The sequence below is a fragment of the Triticum aestivum genome, chromosome 3B (genome assembly GCF_018294505.1).
Source record: "Triticum aestivum cultivar Chinese Spring chromosome 3B, IWGSC CS RefSeq v2.1, whole genome shotgun sequence".
NCBI lineage: Eukaryota > Viridiplantae > Streptophyta > Magnoliopsida > Poales > Poaceae > Triticum > Triticum aestivum.
Genome location: NC_057801.1, coordinates 698959054 through 698983075, shown reverse-complemented (window position 1 = coordinate 698983075; position 24022 = coordinate 698959054). Strand labels below are relative to the sequence as shown.

Here is a 24022-nt window from a genome sequence, read left to right as displayed (position 1 = left end):
TCCCGAGTCACTCTTCTTGCTCCACTTCATCACATGACTTGAGCATCGACACCTTCCTTTCCAATCCACCTTTGCAAATACAGTTTCTGTAGGTTGATTCCATTTTGGTGTAATTAACATTAAATAAAGTATGCCAAAATTGGTAATTTAACTGATAATTCTGCAAAGGACGATACCTTTTAATGTGGACCCACTTCAGCTTTGTACATAATGGTGCATGAGACCATTTATAGCAAACTTGGTTGAATTTTGAACCTGTTGGAACATGAGATCTATGCTTGTAAGAACTTTTTATGTAGAGAGAGGCCAATATCAATATCATTTATGGTTATTTATAAATAAAATGGTTGTAGGCCATGTTTACTGCTCAAAACTCGTGAATTTTGCTTTCTATGTTTTAGTCAGAAACATTCAACATTTCAACTTATCTGCCCATGGATCAAGTATCTAAAACTATTTTTTAAGGGAAATATCTAAACCATCTCTAAGGCAAAGAAATAATCCATGCAAACTAAAGGGATATACATAAGGTCACATTCTAAAAGAAGTGGTACACAACACAAGACAAAGATTATATATTAAACATAGAAGATTCTTTTGGCAGCAAGGGTAGAGGAGAATATTAGACTTATTTGATGAAGCTTTAGAGGGAGTGGACCATAAATTCTTCATCGCCAATATATCAAATACAGTTTGGAGACTTTTCCAAAACATAGGTTAGCATGTTGTGACAATGGAACAAAGGAAACACAAACTAAGGTAGAGAACAAAGAAGAATAGAGATGCTACCTGCAAGTTGTGGCAACTGTAACATGGTGGCAGGTGTCGGCATGGATGATTTCAGAACAGCAGTGCAGGGCAGAAGAGATCCTGGCTGAGGCGAAAGGACCCCGGGTGTTGTGTTGAGAGGCTCCCATTTGTTGTATGTGTATGTAGCATCCCTATTCTTCTTTTGTGCTTGCTTTGTTGTTCGGCCCTGCCTTTTCTTCTCTTGTTCCAATCCTTGTGTACTCTTTTCTATGCAAGCATTGATTGCATCATTATCACAATTATTGGATTAGCAGCATGGAGTCATAAAAAAGTTTAAGGTCACATGTAAAGCACGTGGTTGCAATTCAGTCCAAGTACCTCTGCACACAACTTGCCATGGGTAACCTTATCATCTTTAGAGAAACAATTTGGTGTCATGCATGGTTGCTGAACAACCAACCATGCATGGATTAAGTAGTTTTTTTTATCAAAGATGCAAATCACTAAACTATGCACACAACACTAAATAGCTAGTTAGCAATTTAATCGAACAGACGGCGAGCAAATTCCCATAGAAAACGAAGGCATGAATGCATTGTTTGCTTCATGAACACACAATGCATTTATTTCACCTCCATGTTCATCCCAATTTCTTGCTTGGATAGGAAGAAAGCAAGGTTGGCCTCAAATAAGAGACCCCCTGTAGAGCACAATGCTCGAATTGGAAGAATGTGAGGCCATAAATGGATTAATAGAAAGAGTCACAGGAAAGCAGAAGGCGACTCAAAAAGCATAAGAATGGAATAACTATGCACATCAGCAACCAAATAGTCATAACCAATATATATGCAGAAGATCGATGTAAGACAAGGAATGGCAACATGAGCAGCACGATATAGTAAGAAAACAAACCTACCAACCAAAAGTGCTCCTTGGCGGGCAGGTGCCTGGCTAATCAAATTGTCCCAACATTTAAACAAAGTGCTTAGTACTCCCAAGGGCCAAAGCAATTAGATATATCAAAAGCAAGGAAGGATATAATTAGTCAGTAGAACAATTGATCAATTGATTTGGAAGCTCATGATAAAGGGGCAATTTTATTCCAAAAATAAGTTAAGACAATCAATCAACATCAAGTTAGGTAAAAAGAGTACATTTATTAGACAACAAAAGCAAGCCAGAGAGGCAGTGCGTGATAAAGAACCTATATGCACTACTGCGGGATGCTGCTAATGCGACACTACGACCAGAGACCCTTCGATGAAACTGTGTGTGATGCAATAATCGCAAACGATGGTGTAAAACCCCGTCAAAAAGGTGTAAAATGTTCGCAATGACGGATGCATCAAACACAGTTCAGATTTTGGTTGCGTGTGCGATACAGGGCATACGGTTCAGTTTAGTTAACTGTTTACGATGAGGAGGAACAAAAGAAACGGGCCGCCAGATGAAGGTGTATGTGATATACAACACATGGTTCACTCGGATGAACTGTCTGTGATTAGGCAACACAAAAGAAACGGTTAGCCAGATCAAGGTGTGTGCGATATACGGCATGCTGTTCACGAGGATGAACTGTTTGCGTTGAGATAAGAGAATATAAGTGGTTCAATATAACAAGATGTGTGTGATATGCGGCAAACAGGTCTGTAATTAGAAATGTGTGCAAAGACCGATAATGACACAGATGATTTCTTCTAATAAGACATATGTGATGCTCTATGACAACATCTATTGGCCATCGGGGGACGGGTGGTCATCCGGGTAGGCCACAAGGATGTGAAGAGGCATATCAGCAAGGACTAGCTGTTCCACCAATAGCTCATCTAAGAGAACTCTCAAGTTAAGTGTGTGCTCAGGCTGGAGCAGCCATTAGATGGGTGACTGGATGGGAAGTTGTCTTGGTGTTAAATTAACTAATGGGATGGGTCATAAAGGTCAAATTAAATGACCCCTATGATCCAACCCATGAGTTAAATTAACCCCGAGGTCCTTGTTTTTTATTTTAATTTTAATTTTTTAACACATGTTAAAGAAGGTATCCGCATTACTTTTTGAAAATGTGCGATACGTGGCATACAGTTGATCCATCCGACATGTTTGTGATGGAATAAGCCATGTGTGTTGTGGGCAAACGCTTGCTAGTATACAACAGTTTGCGATTGATGAATTCATCACCGATGGGTTCCCTAGTGTGGTCCGTGTTCATCTCATCATCATCTACTTCTTGTGCTAGCTCGATGTTGCTTATATGCTAAGTTTCCATTAATTGATGGCGTTTTATGAACATGCCACCGTTTCCTCCATTTCCTCACCTATTTCTCGCCACCCAGCGATATTGCGCATAAACCTAGGCGGCGCGCGACATACGGAGGCAACAAGCACAACCTGTAGCACATCCACCTTTTCCAAGCATGCCAACCCACCAAAGCGCCCCTCTGCCATCAACCTTGTCAACAAGGAAAACGAGAAGGCGCCACGGCCCGTCGAGGCCGAGGCGCTCCCCGGCAACGCGATGGACGATGCCGTGATGCGTGTCATTGACAGGGTTGAGCAGACCCTTGACGCATGGTGCTTTAGCGCCTGCGGATCAAGATAGGCATGTCAGTGCCAAGAGGCTGCAGCTCACCGCACAACATGATCGATGGAGCGCCGCAGAGCAAGCTAGGCGCGTCCGCGCCGATAGGCTGTGGCTCACCCGCACGACAAGACCGTTGGAGCACCGCAGAGCGAGAGGCATGGCGCGCCGCACAGCAAGAGAGGATACATCGGTGCTTTCCTGCTGTCGACAGGGCGTTGCAGCTGGGTACATGTCCTGTCAGTACCCCCATTCCTCGCCAGGAGTGGTCAAAGGCCCTCTGCGTCGTACTTGCACCAGAGGCCGGCCGCGCCGTACTTGCACCGTTCACCCACCGTGTCGTTCGCATGGTTCGCGTCGTTCGCCTTGTCTGCAGCCTGCTCAATGCCAATGCACTGGTCGGTAGGCTCGACCGCCTCCTTGGCCCAGGTGTCCACCTGGGCGTAGTAGAGAAACATGGCCATCGCATCCTCGAGGTGGTGATCTCCGATGAAATAGCCAAGTTGGAGCTCGAGATTGCGCTCCAGATGTACCGCCGAGCATGTCTACCGCTTGGATGAACGCCTGCACGAGTTCAGGCAGAGCCAAGAGCTACCGTAGGCAAGGGCTCTTGGTCATGGTCTCGTGTACGCGTTTTATTTTGTTTAGTCGTTTCAACGTGGATAGCTATGTATTCTCAGGAATCATAGTATTGCTTTGTGTTATTGCTTTGTTTCAATGTGTGTACTCCGTTTTCCGTTCTTATATGTTCTGTTTCAATGTGTGTGTATAGGCTTTCCATTCTATATATGTGGATGATAACAGCTAGATTCAAATTAGTATACAAAACAGATAGAAAATGGAGTTCATAAAATATATAATATCATCACATACACGTGATGATACTTAACTACTAGGTACAATGCTTAAAATTGAAAATGAACACTACTAAAACTAATAATCCCTCCTAAGGGCAGTATTCCGGCAAGCTCGCCAGCAGCTCCCTGGTATGCGGCGTCTTCCTAGCACGGAGGCAGTACTCCGCCTCCTCCGCCTCGCAGTGCTTGATGTATCGATCTAACTCTTGCAGGCAGACGAGCACGAACGATCTTGCCATCTCATTGGGCACCCACTGGAGCTCCTCGTTAGTGGCACGCTAGGGCTTATCGGCCCACCTCCATGCAGTGATGAGGCGCCTAGCGCACTTGACATTCCTCGCAAAGTACCCGTCTTCGTACACCTCCTCTACATGACGACACGCCCGCTCCCAAAGCTCCACCACCTCATTTTTACAGGCGGCATCACAGGCTTCACAGGCCACCTGGTACCTTGCTTCCTCCTCCATCATCTCCTTCTTTAAAGCCACTTGCCTGGCTTTCTTAGCCGGCGGTAGCGACTTCCAAAGGCAAAGATTGTACTGGCCTCAAAACCAATCCAAAGTTGGGGGGTCTGGCGCAACCTCATCCGACGGCGCGTAGGGGTCCTCGTCGTTGATCTTCGAGTGAGCGTCCTCGGGGGGCGACTACTCCTCGTCGGCGCGTGGGCAGACCAGCGGCACCATGGTAGAGATTTGAGAGAGATAGAAAGAGAGAGAGAGAAAGATTGAGAGAGAGAGAGGACGAGCGAGGGGAGGATGCAGATGAGAATGTAGGCAAGACGACGTGAGCAAGGTAGTTTTTATTGGCGGCCGGAATCTAGATCGACGGGAACAGTACACACGCCGGTCGCTGGAATTTATGAGTACTGTCATTCGAATTACACACAATTCCCGCAGCAAAACCCGTGTGTGAACATGATAGCTGACGGTTTCCATTATAGAACCATGTCTGATTAATAACCCCCGCCGCTCACCTTCCAAACCTCGAGGCGCGAAATAGAGTGCCAATCGTGTGGGGGCCGGTTGTCTTGCCAGATTTTACATTTTCTTTTTTGAACACCAGATATTTACATTGCCTGATGATTTTTTAACTCGCACACAAGTACACAAATATGATTTTTCAAATTGTTATGGTTAGCCGTTGCATGTAGATGTAGTTCAAATTTGAATTTCGGTCATTAAATGGCTAGAAAATCACTTAAATGTCTTTAAAAGGTCAAATGACCCCTGAAATTTTCCAAATTTTCACATGAGAGTTGTATTAGTGCATGTTAAACGTAGAAAAAAATTTAGCCCATAAGAAGAAGCTATCCCCCATTCGTCATCAAACATGCATTGTTCCCTCTCGGAACCACGAGCCTTCTAGTGAGTTGCTCCAGTTTGTGAGGGGTGTGTGTCCAAACTTTTGTCAAATAGGCCAATTTTTTTTACCACATCATCTTTGTGGCATGACATTACACCAAGCAAGGTTTCAAGTTTTTCTGATCATTCTTTAATTTTTTGGAATTAAAATGCCATGGCACACCATGCATGTGTGTCCATGTTGTGAGACCAATATGTTTGAAAATTCCTTCTAATTTACTGCACATGGAATTAACTCGCACACAAGTACACAAATAAAAATTTTCAAACCATTATGGTTAGCCGTTGCATGTAGATGTAGTTCAAATTTGAATTACGGTCATTAAATGGCTAGAAAATCACTTAAATGTCTTTTACAGGTCAAATGACCCCTGAAATTTTCCAATTTTTCACATGATATTTGTATTAGTGCACGTTAAACGTAAAACAAATTTGAAGGCCATAAGAGGAATATATCTCATGTTCGTCATCAAACATGCAATGTTCCCTCTCGGAACCACGAGTCTTCTAGTGAGTTGCTCCGGTTTGTGAGGGGTGTGTGTCCAAACTTTCGTCAAACATGCCAATTTTTTCACCAAATCATCTTGTTTTCAAACATGCCAATTACATCAAGCAAGGTTTCATGTTTTTATGATCATTTTTTATTTTTTGGAATTAAAATGCCATGGCACTCCATGCATATGTCCATGTCGTGAGACAAATATGTTTGAAAATTCCTTCTAATTTACTTCACATGGAATTAACTCGCACATAAGTACAAAAATATGATTTTTCAAACCATTATGGTTAGCCGTTGCATGTAGACGTAGTTCAAATTTCAATTATGGTCATTAAATGGCTATAAAATCACTTAAATGTCTTTAAATGGTCAATGACCCCTGAATTTTTCCAATTTTTCACATGATAGTTGTATTAGTGCATGTTAAACGTAGAAAAAATTTTAAGGCCGTAAGAGAAAGCTATCTCCCGTCCGTCATCAAACATGCATTGTTCCCTCTCGGAACCACGAGCCTTCTAATGAGTTGCTCCGGTTTGTGAGGGGTGTGTGCCAAACTTTCGTCAAATAGGCCAGTTTTTTTACCACATCATCTTGGTGGCATGACATTACATCAAGCAAGGTTCCATGTTTTTCTCATCATTTTTTAATTTTTGGGAATTAAAATGCCATGGTACTCTATGCATGTGTCCATGCCGTGAGACAAATATGTTTGAAAATTCGTTCTAATTTACCGCACATTGAATTAACTCACACACAAGTACACAAATATGATTTTTCGAACCATTATGGTTAGCCCTTGCATGTACATGTAGTTCAAATTTGAATTACAGTCATTAAATGGCTAGAAAATCACTTAAATGTCTTCAAAAGGTCAAATGACCCCTGAAATTTTCCAAATTTTCACATGATAGTTGTATTAGTGCATGTTAAATGTAGAAAAAAATTGCAGGCTGTAAGAGGAAGCTATCTCCCGTTCGTCATCAAACATGCATTGTTCCCTCTCGGAACCACGAGCCTTCTAGTGAGTTGCTCCGGTTTGTGAGGGGTGTGTGTCCAAACATTCATCAAACAGTCCACTTTTTTACCACAACATCTTGGTGGCATGGCATTACATCAAGCAAGGTTTCATGTTTTTTGATCATTTTTTATTTTTTTTTTGAATTAAAATGCCATGGCACTCCATGCATGTGTCCATGCCGTGAGGCCAATATGTTTGAAAATACCTTTTAATTTACTGCACATGGAATTAACTCTCACACAAGTACACAAATATGATTTTTCAAACTGTTATGGTTAGCCGTTGCATGTAGTTGTAGTTCAAATTGGAATTATGCTCATTAAATGGCTGGAAAATCACTTAAATGTCTTAAAAGGTCAAATGACCCCTGAAATTTTCCAAAAATTGACATGACAGTTGTATTAGTACTATAAAGTTTCTCATACATTTAAAACACCATTCATTGCCACTTTACTCCAAATTCGTCTTTCACAGCTAATAAAAATATACACAACATCACACACCGTTGTTTTGTAGGGACCATTTGCGATGAAAATTTTTGGGTCTATTTAAGTCTTCCTCCTTAAGCTTCGCCGGCTCGTCTGCTCCAGTACCGGCAACACCCGAATCCACGAATCCTAATCCCCATTCACGCACCCCCTTCTTGCAAAGGTGACATCGTGGAAACGCTTCATGAAGGCCCGTACGATGGTTGCGTCCTCTCCGAGCACCGCCGCCTGCGCTGGGAGTGTCGCCGCATCCGCATTGAGCGTGACCGCTTCTGCCGAGAGGGCGTCTACGACAGCCGACGGGGCAGTTGCAGCAACCAAGACGTCTGCAGCTACTGCTGCGACGGCAGTTGCAAATGCCAAGAGTGCTTGAGCTGTTGTCCATGCTGCCGATGTCGCCCTGGCCCGGGTCGAGGCCATCCATGCCAAGATATTCCAGGCCACCTCGGAATCCAGCATGCAAGCCATGTCCGAAAGGCGGCAGTGACCATGGAGCACCGGCTTCCTATTGAGATCGCCAAACGGGAGCTAGAGATGCATGAGGCGGCGGAGATCGAGTAGCACCGGGAGGAGGAGTTGCGTGTGGCCGAGTTCGAGGTAGAGAAGAGTCTGTCCGTCGAGGAATTGGCGGTGGAGTACCAACGCGAGCTCTGGCGCAGCTACTACTACAAGTACTACAACCTAGAGGGCGGCACTAAGGACGAGGACGAGTCGACTTCAGAAGGGGGACGCGGAGTCCACCAACGGCGGCATGTCGCCAGAACAAGTCATCGACGTCTCATCTCACACCGGCGATGCATAGAGGCCGGCGCGGCGGCAGATTTGTTAAAATTATGTGTACTTAGGCTTTGTTTTTAATGCTGGTCTTTTGTTAGAGCAATGTTTGGGTCAACTGGCTCTATTTAATTACTAAAATTGCTCGATTCAGTAAGTGTGGTCTGTGTGCTGTATGCTCTTTTGTATGCCCAAATTAGCAAGCGATGTTAAATTATGCAATGACGTACCCGAGGAAAGTTCCACCAAAATTTGGATTATCAAACTCATCCCATGCGCGTAAAGCAGAAGAATCATTTGCGATGCACACAATCGTTCAAAGTGAATGGTGTCCGGCAGCAATGCGCTCAAAGTTTCCCTCCACATTTTGAAATTTTTGGCCTACCGCCGAAATATCTACCCCCCTTCTCCACCCCCTTTTCTCCCCGACCACAAGTCACATTTCCCCTGTTTCCTCCTTCCTTCCTTCCTTCCTAAGCTATAGCCGCTTCCTCGCTTGCTTCTTCGCTCTCGTTGTCTCACATCCTACAGCCGGGGTCACCATGGTCTTCTTCAAAGACCTCTCCGGCGGTTCCTCCTCCGACGATGACTCCTTCACCACCTAGGTATGCCTCTCTTCTCTCTCTCTCGGGCTATGACTTGGAATGAAGGATTTTTACCCGGTGGTCGATTTGAGTCATTTCTTCCTCTTGTAGTTCCCTAGGACCATCAGTTCCAACGAATGGAGCGGGGTGGCTGAAGATCTGTCTGCTCATTGTCAACATCAATCTCCATGCATGAAGCTAGTTGCACTTGAATCTGTGGACAGTGGGAGGAAGTTTCTAGCATGTGCAGAGAAGGTTAGACCATCTTTCGTTGTTACAAGTCATTTGTTAGATGTAATTCAGACACTGTCACGGTCCCAACCCATTCATACCACACCTTCAACCAAACACACCCTAAGACAGTGTCACAGTTTGTACCTAGTATCTAAAAATGTGGCCATCTCATGAGCGGTGCCATTAGAAAATTATTTGGCACCGCTTCAGCAGTTTGTGCAGCCAACTTGTCCACACATCCGAGCAGCCAAATAGTAAAATACTAAATCTTTATGGCACGGAGGAATTGGGCATCGGAGCAACTAGGTGCTTCGGAGTTTGGGTCACTGATTTTTCCCACTGCATCGGCTCGCCAGTGCAGGGCACCGATGCGAGATGTAGCAACAGTTGTCTTTACACCGGTTTTGGCATACATAGTGGACGACCATTTCTTTTGGGATTTTCTTTTAGTGCAAACTACGAAGTGCACAAAACAGAAATAAAACTTAAAAGAAACAAGAAATATTTTTGGATTTTCAAAAAAAATTCAAACACACAAGAAGAAAACAAAATAAAACGAACATGGATTATACAGTGAAAAAGGATGAACATGACAACTGGAATGAATGTGCGATGCATGAATGTAATGTCAGTGAGAAATACGTACTCCCCCAAAACAGTTTTGGAAACAGAGTTACGAGCAAGGAGATCAAAAAATCACAGCAAGGAGAGCAAGAACACGGGCTATGGATCAAGTTTGATTTTTCCTGGAGTAAGAGGATGAGCATGGGTAGCAGCAATAAGTGAGGGGGCCCATGTGGGCCCCACAAGCTTGTTGGGCGCACCCAGGGGGTTGGGCGCGCCCTGTTAGCTTGTGGCTCACAGGTGCACCCCCCTAGAGGTGTGTTCCATGCCACTATTTTTCATATTTTGCAGAAAAAATCATATTGATTAGAACTTCTATTTTCTGGTCATTTTTTATTGCACGGGTAATTCAGAAAACAGTAAAATAATAGCATTTCTACCTTATTAATCTTAAACAGCAGAAGGTAAAAAGTGGATACAGAAAGTTGTGTTTATTAAATTCATCGACCACATGCCCATCAAAAGGAATCCATTAATAAGGTTGATCAAGTCTTATTAACAAACTTCTTCAGAATGACATGAAATAGGAGAATATTAGTATAACACTAGGTTACCTCAATGGGGATATTCATGTCCCTAACAATAAGAATTTCATATTTCTTGTTCACAGTAGGAATAGGGAATTCGAAACTTCCAACAGTGATTGTTGCAATTTTTCCAATAGAGTTGATACTATTCACTTGAGGTTGTTCCTTTGGAACGTGTATCGTATGCTCATTACCAATAACATGAAAAGTGACATTGCCTTTATTGCAATCAATAACAGCCCCTGTAGTATTCAAAAAGGGTCTACCAAGGATGATCGACATACTATCGTCCTCGGGTATATCAAGAATAACAAAGTCCGTCAAGATAGTAAAATTTGCAACTACGACATGCACATCCTCACAAATACCGATGGGTATAGTAGTTGATTTATCAGCCATTTGCAAAGAGATTTTAGTTGGTGTTAACTTATTCAAATCAAGTCTTCGATACAAAGAGAAAGACATAACACTAACATCGGCTCCTAGATCACATAAAGCAGTTTTAACATAGTTTATTTTAATGGAACATGGTATAGTTGGTATTACTGGGTCTCCTAGTTTCTTTGGTATTCCACCCTTAAATGTATAATTAGCAAGCATGGTGGAAATTTCAGTTCCTGGTATCTTTCTTTTATTAGTAACAATACCTTTCATGTACTTAGCATAAGGAGACATTTTCAGAATATCAGTCAAACAAAGGCACAAAAAGACAGGTATAAACGTTCCAATAAAGGGCTCAAATTCTTCTTTAACTTTATTCTTTGAAGCCTTAGGAGGAAAGCGCATGGGTTTCTGAACCCATGGTTCTCTTTCTTTACCATGTTTCCTAGCAATGAAGTCTCTCTTATCACATATTTTATTCTTAGGTTGTGGGTTATCAAGATCAACAACAGGTTCTATTTCCACATCATTATCATTGTTAGGTTGAGCATCAACATGAACATCATCATTATCATTGTCACTAGGTTCATGTTCATCATCAGGTTGTGTTTCAACATCACACATAGAAATATCATTTGGATTCTCAGGCGTGTCTATAGTAGGTTCACTAGGAGCATGCAAAGTCCTATCATCTTATTTTTCTTTCTAGGTGGACTAGGTGCATTAATATTAAACCTCTGAGAACCTTGTTCATTTCTTTTAGGATGACCCTCAGGATAGAAAGGCTCCTGGGTCATCTTACCACCCCTAGTCATAACTCTAACGACATGATCATTCATCTTATTATTCATCTCACTAAGTAAATCATTTTGTCACTTGATGACTTGTTCTACCTACGTGAGTTTTTATCATGGATGCATGTTTACTCACACCCCTAATATCATTAATAGTTCTAACCATATAGTCACTCAAACATTCAATCATATAAGCATTTCGTTTCAATTGTCTACTAACATATGCATTAAAATTTTCTTGTTTAACAGTAAATTTATCTAATTCATCCAAACGTTGGCTACCAGATTTAGTATAAGGAATATCACCTTCATCAAATCTATAGAGAGAATTTACCTCTACTACCTGTGTTGGGGTATCGAGACCATGTATTTCTTCAATAGGTGGTAAATTCTTGACTTCTTCAGCTTTAATACCTTTTTCTTTCATAAATTTCTTTGCCTCTTGCATATCTTCAGGACTGAGAAATAAAATACCCCTCTTCTTCAGAGTTGGTTTAGGTGGTGGTTCAGAAAGAGTCCAATCAATATCATTCCTCAATATATTATTCAATAGTTCCTCAACTTGTTCAACAGTTTGTTCCCTGAAAACACATCGGTTATTCCATTTGAAAAGATATCTATTTTTTCATTTTTCTTGAGAGGATGATCACGCAAATTATTAAGTAATTGGAGAAGCCTCCCCCAAGCTTGAGGGAGATTCTCTTCTTTAACTTGCACAAAGTTAAATATTTCTTGTAAAGCAGCTTGTTTCTTATGGGCAGGAAAATATTTTCCAGAGAAGTAATATATCATATCCTGGGGACTACGCACGCAACCATGAGCAAGAGAATTAAACCATATCTTAGTATCACCCTTTAATGAGAAAGGAAACAACTTAAAAATATAGCAGTAGCGAATTTTTTCCTCATGGGCAAATAGGGTGGTTATATCATTCAGTTTAATCAGATGTGCCACAACAGTTTCAGATTCATAACCATGGAAAGGATCAGATTCAACCAAAGTAATTAACTCAGGATCGATAGAGAATTCATAATCCTTATCAGTGACAACTATAGGTGAAGTAGCGAACTTAGGATCATATTTCATTCTGTCATTCAAAGATTTTTCTTTCCACTTGCATAATAATGTCTTAAGGTCACCTCTACATTAGAAGCAAGAAAGTCCCTAGCTACCTCTCCATCCATAACATAACCCTCAGGTATCTTAGACAATTCATATCTAGGGAGCTAGGTCTAATAGGTGTTTCAAAATTTCTAGTCTCAATAATTTCATCAGTTTCAACATTCTCAATTTCTTTAGCTCTAGCAAGTTGTTCATCAACAAATTCACATAGTGGCATAGTATCATCAAGCAAGGTACTAGCATCATCAGTAGCATCATTCATAGCAGAAGTAGCATCATCAATTACTTGCGACATATCAGGATTAGTAGCAGGTGGTGGTGTTGCAAGCTTACTCAAAACAGAAGGCGAATCAAGTGCAGATCTAGATAATAGTTCCTTACCTCCCCTCGTCTTAGAAGGGAACGATCTTGGTTCTATCATCCTTAACGTTCTTCACAGTGATCAACAAATATAAATCCCAAGTGACTCAGCAAATAGAGCTATGCTCCCCAACAACGGCGCCAGGAAAAGGTCTTGATAACCCACATGTATAAGGGATCGCAATAGTTTTCGAACATAGAGCATACAACCCCAAATTTATTGATTCGACATAAGGGGAGCCAAAGAATATTCGCAAGTATTAGTAGTTGAGTTGTCAATTCAACCACACCTGAAAGACTTAATATTTGCAGCAAAGTGATTAGTAGCAAAGTAGTATGATAGTGACGATAACAGTAGTAATAGTAATAGTAGCAATTTTGTAGCGATTGTAACAGCAGCAACGGTGAAAGTAACTTAGCAAAGATCAATATATGAAAAGCGCGTAGGCATTGAATCAATGATGGATAATTGTGTTGGATGGCATTCGTCATGCAACAGTTATAACCTAGGGTGACACAAAACTAGCTCCAATTCATCAATGTAATGTAGGCATGTATTCCGTATATAGTCATACGTGCTTATGGAAAAGAACTTGCATGAAATCTTTTGTCCTACCCTCCCGTGTTAGCGAGCCGGGTCCATAAGGAAATTAAGGTATATTAAGGCCTCCTTTTAATAGAGAACCAAAACAAAGCATTAGCACTTGGTGAATACATGAATTCCTCAAACTACGGTAATCACCGGAAAGAATCCCAATTATTGTCACCTTGGGGTATGTGGATCATAACTCGTAATAGGTGCATATAACTTGCAATATAGGATCAAGAACACACATGTATTCATGAAAACATATTAGGTTCAGATCTGAAATCATGGCACTCGGGCCCTAGTGACAAGCATTAAGCATAGCAAAGTCATAGCAACATCAATCTCAGAACATAGTGGATACTAGGGATCAAGCCCTAACAAAACTAACTCAATTACATGATAAATCTCATCCAACCCATCGCCGTCCAGCAAGCCCATGAAGGAATTACTCACTCCCAGCGGTGATCATCATGAAACTGGTGATGGAGGAAGGTTGATGATGACGACGACGTCGAATCCCCCTCTCCGGAGCCCCGAAAGGACTCCTGATCAGCCCTCCCGACAAAGAATAGGTCATGGCGGGGGCTCCGTATCGTAAAACACGATGAATCCTTCTCTTTGATTTTTCTTGGCGAATAGAAATATATGGAGTAGGAGTTAGGGTTGCCGGAGGTCCAGGGGGCCCACAAGCTCGCAGGACGCACCCCTTGAGCTTGTGGCTCCTAGGTGGCCCCCCCTATGGTATTTTTTTCACCAATATTTTCTATATATTCCACAAATATTCTCCATACATTTTCAGGACAATCTGAGAACTTTGATTTCTGCACAAAAACAACACCATGGCAATTCTGCTAAAAATAACATCAGTCTGGGTTAGTTTCATTCAAATCATGCAAATTAGAGTCCAAAACAAGAGCAAAAGTGCTTGGAAAAGTAGATACATTTTCGTGGATGGGATCTCACAGGAACAGAAGGTTGCGGCGGTGGAAAAGTGTTTTCATGGATGCTTATGATGGTTTTGGAATATTTGCAAATATATAGTAGGCAGAACTAGGTCAGGGAGGTCACAAGGGGCCCACAAGGTAGGGGGCGCGCCCTATCCCCTGGGCGCCCCCTCCACCTTTGTCACCGCCTCGTGGCTCTTCTGACTTGAACTCCAAGTCTCCTGGGTGTCTTTTGGTCCAAGAAAAATCACCATGAAGTTTTATTCCGTTTGGACTCCCTTTAGTATTCCTTTTCTGCAAAGCTCATAAACAAGGAAAAAACAGAAAAAGGCACTGGGCTCTAGGTTAATATGTTAGTCCCAAAATAATATAAAATATCATATGCATATAAAACATCCAAAATAGATAATATAATAGCATGGAACAATCAAAATATATAGATATGTTCGAGACGTATCAAGCATCCCCAAGCTTAATTCCTGCTCGTCCTCGAGTAGGTAAATGATAAAAACAGAATTTTTGATGTGGAATGCTAGCTAACATATTTATCCATGTAATTTTCTTTATTATGGCATGAATGTTCAGATCCATAAGATTCAAAAAAAGTTTAATATTGACATAAAAATGATAATACTTCAAGCATACTAATAAAGCAATCGTGTCTTTTCAAAATAACATGGCCAAACAAAGCTATCTCTACAAAATCATATAGTCTGGCTATGCTCCATCTTCATCGTGCAAAATATTCAAATCATGCACAACCCCGATGATAAGCCAAGCAATTGTTCCATACTTTTGATGTTCTCAAACCTTTTCAACTTTCACGCAATACATGAGCGTGAGCCATGGACATAGCACTATAGGTGGAATAAAATATGGTGGTTATGGAGAAGACAAAAAAGAAGGAGATAGTCTCACATCAACTAGGCGTATCAACGGGCTATGGAGATGCCCATCAATAGATATCAATGTGAGTGAGTAGGAATTGCCATGCAACGGATGCAAGTTTATGAAAGCTCAAAAAAAGAAACTAAGTGGGTGTGCATCCAACTTGCTTGCTCATGAAGACCTAGGGCATTTGAGGAAGCCCATCGTTGGAATATACAAGCCAAGTTCTATAATGGAATATACAAGCCCGGGTTTGGGAATATTTGCAAATATATAGGAGGCATAACTAGGTCAGGGGGGTCACGAGGGGCCCACAAGGTAGGGGGGCCTGCCCGACCCCCTGAGTGCGCCCTCCACCCTTGTCACCGCCTCGTGTCTCTTATGACTTGAACTCCAAGTCTCCTGGGTGTCTTCTGGTCCAAGAAAAATCATCGTGAAGTTTTATTCCGTTTGGACTCCGTTTAGTATTCCTTTTCAAACAGAAACTGGCGTTGGGCTCTAGGTTAATAGGTTAGCCCCAAAATAATATAAAATAGCATATTAATGCATATAAAACATCCAAAACAGATAATATAATAGCATGGAACAATAAAAATTTATAGATACGTTGGAGACATATCATTTCCCAATAGTAATTTGTTTATCCGTATGCTATTTTCTCGAGAGAAGCCTCTAGTGAAAACTATGGCCTCCGGGTCTATCTTTATCATATATTAAAACTAAAAATACCTTGCTACAATTTTTTTTTTGCAATTTTGTCATATCTATATATCAAAAACTATACAATTTAATCTTGCTCATAACTGTTGAGGGATTGACAACCCCTCTACACGTTGGGTTGCATGTATTTGTTATTTGTGTGCAGGTGTTGTTTACATAGTGTTGCTTGGTTCTCCTATTGGATTGATAACCTTGGTTTCATAACTGAGGAGAATACCTATCTCTATTGTACTGCATCATCCTCTCCTCTTTGAGGAAATCCCAACGTAACTCACGAGTAGCAGGAAGAATTTCTGGCATCATTGTGGGGGAGATATCATCACATCTATCAAGTACCTACGCATAAAGTTTCGTCTCCTTGCATTTACATTATTTGTCATTTGCCTCTAGTTTTCATCTCCCCCACTTCTAATTTTTTTATAAAAAAGTAAAAAAAATATTTTCTGTTTGCCTTTTTCTTGTTTGCTTGCATTTATTGCCTTCATGTCAACACCCAAAAAAAGAAAAATAAATAGGAAAATTAAAGACATATGGATCCTCATCCACTTGCTAATCTTTTTAAAAGATCTAATTATGTTGAACCAATTGCTAGTGAGTTAAGTGCACTTGATTATCTCTATGAAGTTTTGCTTGAAAATCATGAATCTGAAAATTGTGATGAAGTTTTGAAAGAAGAAATTTATAAAGTGATTCATGATAGTCCCTTGAATGAAAAGCATGAACACAATGATGTTATTATAAATTCTATTAATGTCAATTGTGCTAATAATATGCAACACTACAAGCTTGGGGATGGCAAGTTTGTCATGTCTAGTACTCATTGTAATGATCATGGTTGGGGTGATGCTTCTTATGATCTTGAAAATTTATTTAAGCCTCATGATGATTATGCTATTGATAATAATGTTTGCAATAGTATTGAAAGTGGGTTTGGAAGAGTGTCAACTTTAGGTAGTAATGATCCCACTATTTTAAAGAATTATCAATCTCGTGATTTTTTTCGATGAAAGTGGGGTTGGAGAGGTTATGATTTTACATTATGATAATCCCATAATCTTGGAAGATTATAAGACTTTTATGCACAGATCATGAAGAGAAAATTTTATATGATAGCTCTATTGTTAAATTTTATTATGATCCTACATGTAATTATTATGAGAGAGGAAAATATGGTTGTAGGAATTTTCTTGTTACTAAGTTACCTCTCTTCATATTTAGATTGCTATTGTTTCTATCTTCTTCCATGCAAATGTTAGATATTTCTTGTCTTCATAATTTGTTTGCTTATAAAATGCCTATTCATAGGAAGTTTGTTAGAATTAAACTTGTTTTTCACATGCTACATGATGCTCTCTTCGTGTTTCAATTACTATCTTTCATGTGAGCATCATTGAAATCTCAAGCCTATCTGGCTATAAAGATAGCGCTTGTTGCGATGCAACCAAATAGTTATCCTTTAAATTTTTGTTTCTTTTTTGTTTTTTAATAAACACACACTTATGCTAATGTTACCATTTTTTATGTTTTAATTAGTGTTTGTGCCAAGTAAAGCCTTTAGGATGGTTTGGGTGATAGTTGACTTCATTCTGTTAAAAAACAGAAACTTTTGCGCCCAGTTCTTGAATTTTGTAAATTAACAGAAATGTGATTTTGTTCTTATTTTTTTTATAAATAATTGATATACAAATTGCCCACGTTGTCCTATTATTTCAGAATTTTTAGAGTTACATAAGTATGGTTAATGTTCAGATTGCTACAGACTTTCTGTTTTTGACAGATTCTGTTTTTGTTGCATTGTATGCTTATTTTGATGAATCTATGGATTGTATCAGGGGGGAGGTTATAAGCCACGGTAAAGTTAGAATACAATGGTTATAATACAATAACAAAATATGAATGGGTTTGAAACAATACTTAAAGTGGTGATTTGCTTTATTATACTAACAGATCTCACAGAGGTTTTGTTAAGTTTTGTGTGATTGAAGTTTTCAAATTTTGGGTGAGATCACGATGGGTGAAGGAATAAGGAGTGGCAAGAGCCTAAGCTTGGGGATGCCCGTGGCACCCCAAGGTAATATTCAAAGACTCCCAAGCAACTAAGCTTGGGGATGCCCCAGAAAACAACCCATCTTTCTTCCAACCACCATCGGTAATTTTACTTGGAGCTATATTTTTATTCGTCACATATCATGAGCTTTGCTTGGAGCTTCTTGTATTATACGAGTCTTTGCTTATTTTTCTTTTTAGTTTGTCACAATCGTCCTTGCTGGACACACCTATTTGAGAAAGCCATATGTTATCATGATTTGTTAGAATTGCTCTATTTGCTTCACTTAATTTTTTGGAGCTAGGCAATTGCTCTAGTGCTTCACATAAATCCTTTTTGAGCACGGTGGTGATTTTATTTTGAAGAAATGCGCCCTTATGCTTCATTTATATTATTTTGAGAGTTAGTAAATTTTAAAGAAATTTACTCTCATGCTTCACTTATATTATTTTGAGGGTTGATATGATAAATTTTGAAGAAATATTTATGCTCTCGTGCTTCACTTAAATCTTTTTGAGAGTTCATAATAGTAATGGTAATTTGCACGAGATATGAATCTGGTACCAAAGTGATGAATTGTAATTCAGGGTAGAAGAGATCCAGTCATGCTCATATTCAACATTAACTAGACTCAATGAATGTTAAACTAAGAATGACAATAGCACTCTCCAAACTAGTGCTTTGAATGAGAAGGTGCTGACTCAATGATGAAAGTAAATAGAAATGCTCTTCACAGAGGGAAGCAGAAATTTACAGAGGTACCAAAGCTCAAAGTTTTAAAAAAGAGATGAATACATTTTGAGCGTGTGCTTTTCCTGTCAACATCACGACAAAGGATTTCAATATCTTCCATGCTAAACACATTATTGGTGGTTCTCACGCGGAAATGAAAGGTTCACTCCACCTCAACCATACAAACAGAAGCCATGGCTAGCCAAATTCACGGGTGCCCTCCAAACAATCAACTTTCCAGGGGGGTGTTTTATTATATTTTTATTTATTTTCGATTACAGGACTGGGAATCCCAATTACCAGCCTCTCTCGTACAATGACAAGTGAATACATACCCATCATAAGAATAACCCGCTTAGCATGGAAGATATTGACCGCCCTGTCGCTTCATGAGCGGTACGGGCACACAAAATAGATGTATATTTAAATGATTAGAGATGTCACGTGCAAATTTACTTGGAATGACAGGGGTAATGATGTATATAGGTAGGTATTATGTACGCATTGACATAACTTTGAAGTTCAGGATTTGGGATGCACAAGCAGTATTTCTGCTTAGTACAGACGAAGGCTAGCAAATAGATTGAGAATTGACCAACTAGAGAGCGATAGCGGTCATAATGATACATTGCGAATATTTAACATTGACCATGAGCATGAGTAGGATATAAACACCCTGAGCGGATATCCCGGTTTTTATGAAATAAACTTGTTTAAACTCAGGTGTGATGACCATAAAAATAACACTCATCAGAGTTCCATTCTTTGAGGGAGGTACGTCTCTGTTGGAGGAATGTGGCGGCACACTGCTCATCAAACGCCACAAATGGCTCATTATATTCTCCTCGCGCCCTCGCACGATACAAGGTGCCACGATTCCACTATGCAACGCCCTTGGAGACGGCAACCGATACCTTCACACAAGATTGAAGCGAGCTCCACAACTTAATTGGAGGTCCACAACTCAAAGTGCATTAACTTTCTCAAATTTGATGAACATTTTTTCAAATCTTGGTTTTCTTCAAATTTGATGATTGTTTTTTTCAAATTTATGATTTTTTTCAAGTTTGATGGACCTTTTTAAAACCGATGAACTTTTTTCCCCAAATTTCCAAATTTTTATTTTCCTCGGATTTTAAAAAAAAATCTTACTTAGTTTTAGAAGTCAATGACTGACGGTCAACTGGTCAACCGTCAACCGTCGACCGTTCAACCGTTGAGCGACGAACCAAAAGCGCCCAGGCGACGGACTGCATCGCGAGTGGTGAAATGGGCCGGCCCATTTCTGCAGGGGCGCAGAACTCCTAGCCGGCGCATAAAAAGAGCTCCCCGTCATTCATCTAAAAAAAGAAAAAAGAGCTCCCCGTCATCTCCCCCTCCGACTTTCGCCATGGACAGCACCGCCCCGAACTCTTCTTCCGCCGCCGCCGTCGCCGCCGCGGCCGCGGCCGCTTCCGGCAACGGCGTACAAGGGGGAGCGGGAGGGGACCGCCCCGAGGACCCGTCGAAGCAGAACCTTGCGCAGGTCACGGGCTCGATCCAGAAGACCCTGGGCCTGCTCCACCAGCTCAACCTCAACGTCTCCTCCTTCAGCTCCGCGTCCCAGCTCCCCCTCCTCCAGCGCCTGTAAGCTCCCTCGCCTCCCCGCACCCCCCGCGGCAAACCTCCCCCGCGCCCCCCATTTCGTCCCGCGGCTTTTCCCGCGTGCGCTGATCCCTTAGGGTTTGGTGTGTTGTACGGTGCAGGAACGCGCTCGTGGCGGAGCTCGACGCGATGCAGAAGCTCGCCGACGGGTGCAACATCCAGGTGCCCATGGAGGTCGTCAAGTGAGATCGTTTAGTCTCGTCTCTTGCTCTGTCGCCCCTTGCCGTTGACCCTCTCGCCTGAACTGTGTGTTCCTGATTGTTGCTTGTGTTGTTAGTTTGATTGATGACGGGAAGAACCCCGATGAGTTCACCAGGGACGTGCTCAACAGCTGCATCGCCAAGAACCAGATCACCAAGGGCAAGACAGATGCTTTCAAGGTACGAATGGCTTGCGTCGTTGTCAAAAATGTGGATAAGTTTGTCTATGAACCAATCGTGCAATACAGTTTGTAGCATTTTAGGACACAATGGATGAAGATTAACGACACTGACAAAGCTTGCTAATCTATTTTGAGTGGAACTTTTTGATGAAAATTATAGTTGGTATTACTGTCAGGAAAGCCTGCTTTTCATATAAGTCAGACATTGGTGTAGTTTGAAGGGGATAAATTTGTGTTTACCATGTGAAAAGGAACCAGGATAGCCATCTCATTCCATATAGTGACATCCAAACTACAATCATGGGAATCCATCTTTGTTTTCATGAATTTGTTTCCTTTATGCAATTTAGTTGCACTATAGCAACTTATTCTCAGGAAGAACAGAATCACCCCTTTCCTATCCACCTTAATTTGGTAATGGTGTACAAACTACTGTCAAACAGTTGTTAAGGATACATTTCATTTTCGAAGCATTTCTGGTGTTCTGTGTTTCCCCCATTGACTGCCAGTAATCTGCCCTAACTGAATCTAGAACTGTGGGACCAGTGTTTGTTGTCTCTGTATTATCAAGCTTTATAAGAACGGTAGATGTGATTTTATATCCAGTACGTGTATAGCATTTATGGAATGGATGTATACCTACTCTAAGGCTCACCATTCTGTAGTGTTCGTTCGTTATGATTTATTGGTGCACAGATAGCCGTGCATTCAGTTTGTGATAAAACCATCTTGGCCGTGATAAGGAGAGGTACTTTTCATTTCACCTCCTCGTATCCTCATAGCTACGTTTGTACTTCTGACTATAATTCAAGCTGTGCATTCATTTCGCCAAGTTTGCCCTGCCATTTTTCTTCTGTGATGTTTTGCTTCCAACTCTATGTGTCAAGTTTGTATGACTTTGTACACTGATATATGTCCTGAACTCTTGATCAAAATTGACACAAGAAGCTTGTTTAATTGTTTCCTCTACTATTATGATACTTTTTTGTCTGTGTTTTATACGAACTTCAAGAGGAGCTGGTTCTCGATTACAATGATGAAATGATATTGTCAATATGTTTTTCTCAGAGCCTGAGGAAGCATCTTCTTGAGGAGCTGGAAGAAGCTTTTCCAGATGACGTTGAAGCGTACAGACAGATACGTGCTACCTCTGCTGCTGTAAGTGAAAATACGCTTGCATTCTTAGGATTGGCTGTTCCTTCACATGTGTATCTTTACTGAAAATTTTGTTTAATGCTCATCTTCCAGTGGACCAATAACAGTGTAGTATAAATTACTACTTTAGCAATCATATGCAGCTTCATGTTTTAGTTATCACAATGCTGAATGCATCTTTCACCCCCTTCTGGAAGTTGTGAGAGCAAGACCTGTATATGTCTATGTTCTATTGGAACCTGCTATTTAAGCCGATCTTGGCGCTAGGACTTAATTTGGGTGAGGTCAGAATTTACTTTTGTATTGGTGATGCTCTTTGTACTCCCTCGGTCCGGAAATACTTGTTGAAGAAATGGATGAATCTAGACGTATTTTATTTATAGATACATCCAATTTTATCCATCACTCGACAAGTATTTTGGGACGGAGGGAGTAGATCTACACAACTAAGGTTTCGTCCTAATTTTTAGTTTTAAGATTGGACTGTTAAATGAGTGTAAATTCTTTAATCATTCATTTATTTTTATCCAGGAGTCAAAGAGGTTGGCTCAGTCCCAAAGTGCTTTGCCTAATGGAGATGCCAAAGTGAAACCTGAGCATTGACAGAATAACCCAAGTGCAAAGAGCAAGATCTTGCTTTATATTTCCTATAGTTTTTCTTAGGAAGGCTTTGTGAACCAACAACTGATATAACCTTGTATGTGCTGCTCCCTCATATGAGTGATCAATATTTATGTATATTATGTCATAATATTATGTGTTCAGCTTACCCATTTATTGAAGTGAATTACGCCATGATGCATCATCAATTTATCATACCTGTGCCTATGGAACTAGTTACTCAGCTAGATTTGTCGTGTTTTTGTTTGTCTATGTAGTACCACCATCAAGAATTTTCGAAGTGCCTGATGAAGTTCACTCATCTGATAAAACTGGACGTATCTGTAAGTATTCTCAGTAACTCAAGAGCCAGAAATGGGATTCTTCATTTAGTGAGTCTTCTAGAGGTGGTGCCCCTCTTCTGCAAACTCGAGCTAAATGTAACTGCCCCTCTTCCTCAGATGCATGTCTCATGTTTATCTTCTTGGGACAAACGATGTCTGCTTAGTGCTCGTTGCATTTGGTTCGCCGTAGTTTGCACTGCACTGTAACTGCTTATACTAGATTGGACTACATGGAACTGTAATTTGGAATGTTAAATTTAATTTTAATAGAAGGATAACTTAGTTTCACTCTCCAATGATGCTTGTGTTGTTATCTAGAGTATCTTTTGGCAGCCCTTAAATTTTCAGATGCTTTGACATGTGTCGATAGGGTTTTCTAATGATCCTAAAGCTTGCTGGCATTTTTGGCTGCCCACCGTCATCTTGAGCAGTTCCAGGTTTAAGGGTTTATCGTTCTACAAGAAGTCAGCTTGAGGTGGTATTGTGCATCCTTGACAACTCGGTGGCTCTGAGGCGGATGTTCATAGGACCAAGGGTGAGGACACTTGATCGTGTCTTTGGACACTGGGCGGAGTTTGTATCTTGATATAAGAAGAGGCAGGGAATGAGCCTTGGACGTTTTTTTCGCCCCAGGACTACCCCGGTGTGCAGATTGAGATCTTCTGAGGGACCTTGGGGGTTTGTTTAGTTTAAGGTGATGTATGCCTGAAGGGCTACTATGGAGGTGGCGCCTGTCAATAGGCAAGTGCGAGTTCCGGTATACAACATTTGTTGCTTCTTTGTTTAAGAAAAAAACATCATATTTATTTACTTATTATATGTTGACAAAGAAACTAATAAGAAAATAGGCAAGGTAGCATTTGTTGTATCGAGCAAAATTTTCAGTCCTGATTCCTACATTATAAAATGAAGCAACATCGGAGCAAAATGAAGCAACAACGTCAGAGCTTACTTCAGGTCTCCTTTAGAGTACATGACCCCTTGACTTGCTCGCAAAGTCGGCTCACCCAGACAGTGAATGGATGT

General features: G+C 40.9%; 1 protein-coding gene across 5 annotated transcripts; it reads left to right on the top strand.

Moving 5' to 3' along the window:
- Window positions 1–20201: 20201 nt before the first annotated feature.
- LOC123071839 (mediator of RNA polymerase II transcription subunit 10b) lies at window positions 20202–23806 on the top strand. 5 transcript variants are annotated; one of them, XR_006434546.1, is made up of 7 exons: window positions 20203–20497; window positions 20617–20697; window positions 20793–20895; window positions 21966–22055; window positions 22584–22749; window positions 22931–22996; window positions 23428–23806. XR_006434546.1 is itself a non-coding variant. In XM_044495421.1 (5 exons), the coding sequence occupies exons 1-5, from the start codon at window positions 20262–20264 to the stop codon at window positions 22653–22655; spliced, it is 582 nt and encodes a 193-aa protein (XP_044351356.1). In that variant the 5' UTR covers window positions 20203–20261; the 3' UTR covers window positions 22656–22847. The 5 variants fall into 5 exon arrangements, 1 of the variants encoding a protein (XP_044351356.1); XR_006434545.1 differs by having other exon boundaries at window positions 22931–23092; XR_006434547.1 differs by lacking the exons at window positions 22931–22996; window positions 23428–23806 and adding an exon at window positions 21594–21645 and having other exon boundaries at window positions 20202–20497; window positions 22584–22847.
- The last annotated feature ends 216 nt before the right edge of the window (window positions 23807–24022 follow it).

What these genes read in the sequence shown, in the direction of transcription:
- LOC123071839 (XM_044495421.1), top strand. Translation starts at nt 20,262, where the DNA reads ATGGACAGCACCGCCCCGAACTCTTCTTCCGCCGCCGCCGTCGCCGCC. An exon ending in CTCCCCCTCCTCCAGCGCCT is followed by an intron (nt 20,498 to 20,616) that starts GTAAGCTCCCTC and finishes TGTACGGTGCAG; the next exon opens with GAACGCGCTCGTGGCGGAGC. An exon ending in GTGCCCATGGAGGTCGTCAA is followed by an intron (nt 20,698 to 20,792) that starts GTGAGATCGTTT and finishes TTGTGTTGTTAG; the next exon opens with TTTGATTGATGACGGGAAGA.